This window comes from Antennarius striatus, chromosome 20 (genome assembly GCF_040054535.1).
Source record: "Antennarius striatus isolate MH-2024 chromosome 20, ASM4005453v1, whole genome shotgun sequence".
In the NCBI taxonomy this organism is placed as follows: domain Eukaryota; kingdom Metazoa; phylum Chordata; class Actinopteri; order Lophiiformes; family Antennariidae; genus Antennarius; species Antennarius striatus.
In genome coordinates, this window is record NC_090795.1 from 4739672 (window position 1) to 4749080 (window position 9409).

Sequence of the window (9409 nt, forward strand, 5' to 3'; positions counted from 1 at the left end):
ATTTCTTAACATCCACAGTACAAACTTGTGTAACGTTGGATGGACGCCAAAACAGGTTTCTGCACCAACATGTTGCACAAAATTATTAATTTAACTGTCAAAGATGTGAGATTCCCGACGTCCCTGGAGAAACACGGCTCTGACGCCATGGTAAGGACATGGGTGCAAGCTTGGAATCATTTCTTATCAATATCTAATAATAACATGAGCTAATTTTACTCTGACTTTCCACGCTGCAGCACACTGACCCAGATTATTCGGTCGCATACGTGGTGATCGACACGGATGTCGGAATGAAAGGTTTCGGCCTCACGTTCACTCTGGGGAAAGGGACGGACATTGGTAATAACATTGATAAACTCTTTGCTTTTCCTGATTTCGTAAACGCAACACTTGTAAATGCTGCCTTCAAGGACTCTTGGAAAAATCGGAAAGTCGAAGACGCTCAAATGGATTTTTTTTTTTTTTTTTTTTTTTAAATCGAAGCGCTTTTTAGCGTGAAATTTGGTTGTTTGGTTTGTATGTAATGAAAAAAGAACAACCTAGATATTTTCTTTTGTCAGTCTTCCGTCGGAACTGTTACGTCATTATCCTCTTCAGTCAAGGGTGACGAAAGCTTCTACATTAGGAAATCAGATTTGTAATGTAGAAGCACAACCAGTTTTACTACAACCAATAGTGAAAATATTTGTGTGCCTAGATCAAAATGTATGCAGTGCATTTTAAAGCTCTTGAGTATATGTCAGCTAATAACACTAAATACCAAAATAGTAAAGTTGTTTAAAAAAGTTTTTTACTTTTAAAAGTAAAAGTTTTTATGTAAAAGTTTTTTTTTGTTTTTTTTAATTCTGACTAAGCGCCGTCTTGCGGTAAAATTAAACAATACAACTGTAGGTTTCAGTCTCATCCCAAACATTAGTAGAATGGAGAAGAAAAAAGTTGCCAGGAGTTGAATGTCACGCCAGAAGCGGTTGGTTTTTGTCCATTGTAACCCTGTAGTGGTTTCCGCTGTGAAGATTCTGGCAGGACTGGTGGTCGGGAAATCCTTGCAGGAGATTGTGAGCGACTTCCGTGGATTTTACCGCCTCTTATCCAATGATGGCCAGATGAGATGGGTAAGAACGAGCACACAAGTAGAGAAAATATTGTAATGATGAGAATCCTTTTCCCTCCTGACTCGGGCAACTCCTAAAAATGTCTTTCGAAACTAGTTAGGTCCAGAGAAAGGAGTGATCCACCTCGCCACTGCTGCGGTGCTGAATGCCGTTTGGGACCTGTGGGCGAGAGCAGAGGGCAAGGTGGGACTGATAATGTTAGGAAAAACTCACAAGTGTGACATTTAATGACTCACAAATTGTTGTCATTTTCTTGCAGCCGCTGTGGAAGCTGCTTGTTGACATGGTAAGTCACATGAGGCGCAGATGTTCGATTATTCTGATCAGACTGGAAACGGCGTGTTTTATGGGCATCAATTCAGGATCCCGAGCAGATCGTCTCATGCATGGATTTCAAATACATCACTGATGCGCTAACAGAGGAGGAGGCTCTTGGTGAGTCAGGTTTATGTGACATGTAATAAATGAACCCTTTAAAAATAAAACACTCTCTTTTCTGTTTCTCTTTCCTATACAGATATACTCAGGAAGGCACAGGAGGGCAAGCAGCAGAGAGGTGAGCCCCCGCTAAAAACAGCCATTAATTAAATACTGAATGGGATTTGGGGACTGAGATCTGCCTCTTATAAATAAGAAGAGAGCTTTTAATCTGCGTAACGAGTCCTCTGTACTCCGCCAGCGCTTCATTAAGCCACACTTCTCATTCAGCGATAATTACCTGCTGCTTTCTCCTGCCAGAGGATCAAATGCTGAAGGAGGGTTATCCTGCCTACACCACCTCCTGCGCTTGGTTCGGATACTCTGATCAGCAGCTCAAACAGGTCTCTGTGAATGAACGTCATCATATTTCAGCCTGAAATGCATATTCAAATAACTCGTCCCTGCAGCTCTGCACAGATGCACTAAACAGCGGTTGGACCAAATTCAAGGTGAAGGTCGGTGCTGACGTAGAGGACGACAGACGCAGGTGCCGCCTCATACGGCAAATTATTGGACCTGATAACACTTTGGTATGATTGTTTTTTAACTCCATTGTTGTTTTTACATCAGGACATGTTGTTTTACTGAAGTGTTTTTGTGTTAGATGATCGATGCCAACCAGAAATGGGACGTGGCCGAAGCCATCAGCTGGGTGTCCAGCCTGGCCGAGTTCAAACCTCTTTGGATCGAGGAGCCCACGTCTCCAGATGACATCCTGGGTCACGCCACGATCTCCAAGGTGATAGAGGTTTGCTTCTTGTGGGCTTGAAGACATGGATGAAGAGTCCCAGACTTTGAGCCCAGGAACATATTGCATCATTTACATCCATTTTGTGACCATAGTTTCTATAGTTTGATGGACCTTTGTGGTCTTTAAAAAAAATTTCTTTTACATGTTTTTCTTCCTCTGCCATCACTTTTTGTCCCTTTGGCTTATTATATTCTTTCAAGTTCATCCCATTTTGTGATTGTTTTACATCTATTTAAAGGTACTTTGTATTTGTCTGTTGTATTTCTATTTCCAGTAGAATGTCCACTTAATTGTACTATGACTGAAGACTAAAACATACACCACTCTATTGTTGCAGGCTTTGGCTCCACTTGGGATTGGGGTGGCAACAGGAGAGCAGGTCAGCGCTTAGGTTTGTCTTAACAAGAATATCATAGGTCTGATTTTTTTTTACAGCATTCAGCTTCTATTTGGGTTTCTGCTTCCTCTCCAGTGTCAGAACCGGGTGATGTTCAAACAGCTGCTCCAGGCCTCGGCCCTGCAGTTCGTCCAGATCGACAGCTGCCGGCTGGGCAGCGTCAACGAGAACTTAGCCGTGCTGCTGATGGCTCACAAGTTCCAGGGTAAAACTCACAATGCAGCTATCTGACCAGAAGAGTACGGAGCGCCCAAAGGGACACAACTTAAATCAATACTTACATCCATTCATTTCCCAACCCGCTTAATCCGCTAACGCAGGTCGCGGGGTAGCCAGTGCCTATCCTGGCAGTCTCAGGGCGTGAGGCGGGGGACACTCCGGGCACGACGCCAGTGTACCGCGGAGCCACACAGAAACAAACAATCATTCACACACACACTCACTCCTATGGTCAATTTTTGGGACCGGCCAATCAACCTGAAGCGCATGCTTTTGGAGGTGGGAGGAAGCCGGAGAACCCGGAGAGAACCCACGCAGACACGGGGAGAGCATGCGAACTCCGCACAGAGTGGGACTCGAACCCGGGTCCGCCGTGTTGTGAGGCAGCAGCGCTAACCACTGCGCCACCGTGCCGCCCCTAAATCAATACTGTACTCCTTTAATTGTATTTAAAGGCTCTTTATTAACATCATAAACGTTTCTCCAGTTTTTCTGTGATCTTTGCATTATTTATTCCAGAAGTTCTTTTAAGCAACATTTCAAATATTAAGGAACACTTACTAGAACTGTTGTCTGTGGAAAACAAACTAGATAACCGGTTAAACCTGAGGAACTAAGGGTTTAATTTACCAATGAAAAGACAGTTTCTTAACCATTTATTTCCCCTGTTCCTTGCTGTCTGTGTTATCTTATACCAAGTTTTTCTATCTTCTCCATCAGTGCCAGTGTGTCCTCACGCCGGAGGTGTCGGTCTCTGTGAACTCGTTCAGCATTTGAGCCTGTTTGACTACATTTCTGTGTCTCAGAGTCTGAGTAACCGGTAAGAACAGGATTTGTCTGGCTTGACTGTAATTACAGTACTGTAATTATAATCTGCTCCTGTTGTTTGCTCCAGAATGTGTGAGTATACCGATCACCTGCACGAACACTTCACCAGTCCTGTGGTGATTGAAAATGCCCACTACATGCCTCCCAAGGTGAGACAAACCACAGGGGACTTTTGTAGATTTATTTTTTCCTATTCCACCCACACTTTTTACTTTGAGATGATTCTTGTTCTCAGGACCCGGGATATTCTACTGAGATGCTGGAATCGTCGGTGCAGACGCACCAGTACCCTGAAGGAGAAGTGTGGAAACGCCTCATGGACAAATGACAAATAAATTATTCTTTAGAAGGCGACACTCCTGTCAAACACAGATCACACACGATGGCATTAAATTCTTTATTTACCGATCACATTATGATGATTTAAAATGTTGAAAGCTGTCATTTGGCCCAAAAAAAGAACATGTCTTTCTACCTTTAACGTAGTTCAGCATAGATGATCAAGCCTGAGTGCTCCATGATTACATTTACATCACCATGAGAATGTACCACAGCTCATTTTAAATGAACTGCAATCACGATAAAATGTAAATAAAATTACCTATAATACCCCCTTTTTTGGATGAACTGAAACTCCCATTGAAACATACAGTACACGTTGAGCTTTCTTGACCATTTAAAGTGGATCTTCACACAGCCATCTGCATCTTAATGGTGGGATGCGGGTTGTAATCGCAGATCTCAAAGTCTTCGGCGCGGAAATCGTCGATGCGTTCCACTTTTCTGAGGATCTTCAGCCGGGGGAAGGGGCGGATCTCCCTCTGTAGCTGTAAAGTTACACAGCATAGCTTGTTAAATTTCAGTGAACGAGGGGGCAAGACCTTGACCTCGAGATGACCCACCTGTACTTTAAGAGGTTCGATGTGGTTGACGTAGATGTGGGCGTCTCCCAAGGTGTGAACAAAGTCGCCAGGCTGACGGAGAAGATTAAGAGGTGAAGGGATGAAGCGCAGAACTTCATTCTAAAGATGCTTTTATGAAAGCACGCCCCCCCCCACCTTGAGGTCTGTGATGTGTGCGATCATGTAGGTTAGAAGCGCATAGCTGGCGATATTGAAGGGCACCCCGAGACCCATATCCCCGGAGCGCTGGTACAGCTGACAGGACAACTCGCCATCGCATACGTAGAATTGACACAGGGCGTGGCAGGGGGGCAAGGCCATGAAGGGCAGGTCTGCATAGCGACAGGACAGGAGATGGATTGTAACAGACGGAGTGTCACAGGAAACAGTTTTCAGAGATTTATGCGGAAGTCATTCTCACGTCACCTTTGGGGTTCCAAGCGCACATGATGATCCGCCTGTCCTCTGGATTCGCTCTGATGGTGTCGATGACCTTCTGCAGCTGGTCGACACCCTGTCCTGTATAATCTGGAAGCATCGATGGGAATCATTTCAGATTCATTTGAGGTATCGTAATGTGTGATGATGAAAATGAATACAGCAACTGTAAGAAGTTATTTTCTGCACTTGAAACAGGAAACGCTCGGTGAATAATCTCTAATAAAATCCGAACGAGTCGACTTAACATTCTGTTTTGTACAGGTATTAAACACATGACGTGATAATTACTGAACTTTGGAAAACCTTGTGGGCTAATTTATGGACTGTCAGAGCCACTCATGCTGTCTTGACATCTTTTCGGTCTTTACGCTACATTAAACTGACTGATCACTAGCGCTGATTATCATACAGACACGTTTGACAAGAGGGATCAATCTTCTCAGGCAACTCCTGACAGGAAAATTAATAGGGAGCATGTCTGGTAATGCCAATGCACTGTTTTGAGCTTACAAAAATCAGTCAAGTAATTATTAGTGTTGACACTACATCACCAGAGGTGCTGGTTTCACCCAGACCAACCTGCGTGCATGTCTGTGTACTCTGCACCAAAGTGCCTCCACTGGAATCCGTACACAGGTCCCAGGTCGCCTTCCTCTCTATCCGTAAATCCAAGATTGTCCAGGAAGTCCCTTGATCCGTTGGCATCCCAAATCTTTACTCCTTTAGCTGACAGCTCCTTGGCATTTGTGGATCCCTGTGAACACACAAAGAAATATGAGAAACCAGTCATGTTAACTTTGACATGAGTCGTCGTGTCTTGTCATCGTCACCTTGATAAACCACAGCAGTTCTTCAAGGATCCCTCTCCAAAACACTCTCTTGGTGGTCAGCAAGGGGAACTGATCTATGAACACACAGGAACAGGTTATTGGATATGTTACTACATACATAATGTCTGCATATTGACAGTGTGCTGCAGTAAATTATACAGCCTGACAAATATCAGTGTCTAAAACAAAACCAGATCTTGATATTAGAGGGCTCAAAATTGTTCTTTTTTAAATAGAAAAATAACTAAAGATCTCCCAAATGTCAATAAAAATGATGACTGGCACATTGATCGTCCCCATTTGAAAACAACCACCAAACGTGTCAGCACCCCCTGGTGGACAAACAGGAGTAAACCTTTCTGGTGCCGTGTGTTAACACATTAACACCCATGAACAAATGACGTACCTCGTAGACTGTATCTGGCCTGAGCACCGAACACAGAGATGACTCCGGTCCCGGTCCGGTCTCCCTTCCTGCGGCCGTTCTGCAGGATGAACTCGATTTGATCCAGGTAACCGCGCTCGTCGCAGAAAAAACCGAAGTTCTTTTTCTCCATCGGCGCCATCGTGGATTCCGCGTCCTCCTTTTTACACGCGTTGTCCGTGTTCATTACCTCGGTGTGTGTTTCTGAAGTGACAGGCATCTCTGTGGATTATAGGGCTGACTGCTTCAGACACCGCGCGAACAGAGGATTTGTTTTCCCGCCTGTCGTCACGTGACGAGCGCAACTTCCTGTTTGGAGAAATTGTCGCGATACATGAACTAAAAGGCGCGATTTTCTTATTTTTGTGTTTACCTGAAACAGGAACTTCGGGACAGTAGTTTCATGTTATTTTCTTCCACCATGAGAACAAAAAGTAAAATAGAAACTTAGTAAAAGTAAATTAGAATTTTAACAAATTATTTTGATAAAGTATTTAATAATTACATTTTTACAAAAAGCACAATGTACAACCTGTAAAATCTCTACATTCAACATGTCTACAGTAAAATGAAATTATGTGTATCAAAATATTTAGTAAACCACTTAAACTGTTATCCACAGTAACTTTTCCCCTATTTAAAAAAAATTGTGAGAGAATTTTACGGCTTATGATTTTGGCCAAAATCTATTCAAGGCCCGGAAAATAATATAATAACTTTGTTTTTCCAAACTATTTGTACAAATGCGTTTCTAGATGAAAAAGGCAAAATACATCTGTAATCAAAAGTGCTTTAAAAATGTTTTTGTTGTAAATACTTACTTTTTAACAAATAATAAGGAATGCAGTAAAACATCAAGATTGATGGGCAGATGTGTCACTCCATCCATTTGCAGAAGTCCCACATCTTCATCATGTAAGAAATCCACATCCTCCTCATTTTCCAACTGTGTGGTCTTATGACTGAAACACCCCTCCACCTGAAGAAAGGCACTCAAATATGAGTTAATATTGTGTTTGCACCCAATGAAAAATCTGTCTGTTATGATTTTCGAGTCATGTATTATGTTATAATAGAAATATTTTGAGGTCAAGCCCTGAATGAGAGGCGCTTGAGCACACGGTACAGAAGGCTTCTTATCTCTCTACAAGACAAAGTTGTTATTCTTCAACAAAGGATTTTATTAAAACCTGACGTTGCTGTCCACTCTCCTCCATTTTTTTTCTGTTTTCCAAGACACCCAGAATGAGCCCCTAAAAAAAGAACATTCCACAAAATACATTACATCTTAATAATCCGCATAGTGCAGTCTGGTTCTCTCTTGACAAAGCCCCTGTCTTTTATTTTGAAATTACACTGGAAAACATCAATTTGCAGACAGGTAATTTATCCTGACTACACCTTGACTCCCTAAACATACATTCTTCCACATGCATCTGTCAGTGAATGCTTTGAGGTGTTTCTGAGAGGTTTTGTGTGGTTTTGTCTTTATGAGGAAGAACATATGAGAAAGGATTCAGAAAAAAAATCACTGGTAAGATGTAATATTATTCTGTTATTCTTTATGATGACAGAAGGGAGAACTTACGTATAATTTTGCTCCAACATTTTCTAACCAACCAGATCTTAACACTCAAAGACAAGCGCTTAGTGCCATTTTTACAACTGGACACTAGGTGGTGCTAATTCAACGATATCAATTTTGAGGCCATTAAGAATAGCTAAAACTTAAAAGTTCTGCTCTGAAGCGTTTTATCCATATCTACTCTTATCAATACGTCTGTACAGAGCAGCAGCAGGAATATGCAGCCAAGGCCAACACACAACTCACAATACAGTAATTCATGATGTCATCAGGGACCTCCGAATCAGTCGTTGTTGGTTCTCGTCACTCCAGCGTTATTGCATGTATTTAACTCGGCTGCTATCTTATACATGATATGTGGAATATTCATTTTGTTCATAGGCAAGTGTTTTATACAATTTCCTCCGGGATTAATAAAGTATCTATCATCTATCCTTTGTGTTCACTGTTCCCAGGCAGGATTGTCTTGTCTGTGAGTGAATCAGGTGATCTTTGTTGTTGCCAGATCCTAGTGCTGGCCAGCTTTTCATTCTGGGAGGTCGCCAGTGGTTTTCTTGGTTCCACCTCACCAATCCCTCTTGTATCTGGGTGGAACTACAGGGTGATATTTAGCTCGGACACTGTCTTCATTCACTGCAATCATCTGTTATTGTCTTTCTCAGCCTATGCTCAAGTCTTGGTTGTGTTTCACATTTACTGAAGACTTGCTATTTTAAAAGTGGTGGCTTTACAACTAAGACGTCTGACACAAGGCATAACAGCACAAATACAACAATCTGTGTTGTTCTTGTAGAGAAATCTAAACATGGCAGCCGTGTGGTAAACCTGGAATTCCTGTGTGCTGTCTGTGCCCTCGGTTAATCCGAGCTCAATGCTGAAAGCCTGACACACAAATGAGGTCCCAACCTCTGAATGAGGACCAGCAGGGGCAGGCCTGTACCATACCTGACCCTCAGCTGCTTTTTATCAGCCTGTCACTATCTGAGTCCTAATACCAGCCTGCTGCTCCAATTACGGCCGACAGTAAAATAACAGTTTTGAAGCCTTTAGGAAAACAGGTAATTAGCCGCTTTATCATCTCAGGCTGGCCTGGAATCTTAAATGCGCTGGACTGTGTCCATCTTGAGCTATTAGCACCGAGCCGGGGTTTTATGTTGCAAAAGCAGACGAAAAACAGACCTGCATTTGCCAGCTGTGTAGTTTTTTTTTAACTCAGATGATTGCAGCGCAGAGACAGTCCATGTTATCTGACCGCTATCTTTACCTTGTAAATCAATTTGTTTGAACTGAGAGATTGTCTGGAGCCCAATTCAAATAAAGACATGAGAGCATGTGTGTTTGTTGCTGCTGCTGTCTGCCTTTGATCAATGGTCAGCATCTGCAGGCCAGAGTGATTGCAGACACAGGAACGGTGGGAATGATCACTGCACCTGGAGG

The 9409-nt window shown here is 42.7% G+C and overlaps 2 protein-coding genes across 4 annotated transcripts; one reads left to right on the plus strand and one right to left on the minus strand.

Annotated features, from left to right (window-relative positions):
• Positions 1 to 6: 6 nt before the first annotated feature.
• On the plus strand, positions 7 to 4164 carry enosf1 (enolase superfamily member 1). Of its 2 annotated transcripts, XM_068304474.1 has the most exons (15): positions 7 to 150; positions 240 to 342; positions 1000 to 1115; positions 1212 to 1298; positions 1375 to 1401; positions 1478 to 1550; positions 1633 to 1671; positions 1854 to 1936; positions 2003 to 2125; positions 2200 to 2334; positions 2684 to 2725; positions 2819 to 2948; positions 3683 to 3782; positions 3858 to 3939; positions 4026 to 4164. In XM_068304474.1, exons 1-15 carry the CDS (start codon positions 40 to 42, stop codon positions 4116 to 4118), a joined length of 1344 nt encoding a protein of 447 aa, XP_068160575.1. In that variant the 5' UTR covers positions 7 to 39; the 3' UTR covers positions 4119 to 4164. The 2 variants fall into 2 exon arrangements, with proteins under 2 accessions (XP_068160575.1, XP_068160576.1); XM_068304475.1 differs by lacking the exon at positions 7 to 150 and having other exon boundaries at positions 307 to 342; positions 1017 to 1115.
• A 9-nt stretch (positions 4165 to 4173) lies between these two features.
• tyms (thymidylate synthetase) lies at positions 4174 to 7561 on the minus strand. Of its 2 annotated transcripts, none has more exons than XM_068304477.1 (8): positions 7209 to 7561; positions 6370 to 6696; positions 5964 to 6037; positions 5713 to 5887; positions 5119 to 5220; positions 4849 to 5024; positions 4693 to 4764; positions 4174 to 4617 (listed from the first exon to the last, which is right to left on the minus strand). In XM_068304477.1, exons 2-8 carry the CDS (start codon positions 6605 to 6607, stop codon positions 4480 to 4482), a joined length of 975 nt encoding a protein of 324 aa, XP_068160578.1. In that variant the 5' UTR covers positions 6608 to 6696; positions 7209 to 7561; the 3' UTR covers positions 4174 to 4479. The 2 variants fall into 2 exon arrangements, with proteins under 2 accessions (XP_068160578.1, XP_068160577.1); XM_068304476.1 differs by having other exon boundaries at positions 6370 to 6591; positions 7209 to 7559.
• Between the last annotated feature and the right edge of the window lie 1848 nt (positions 7562 to 9409).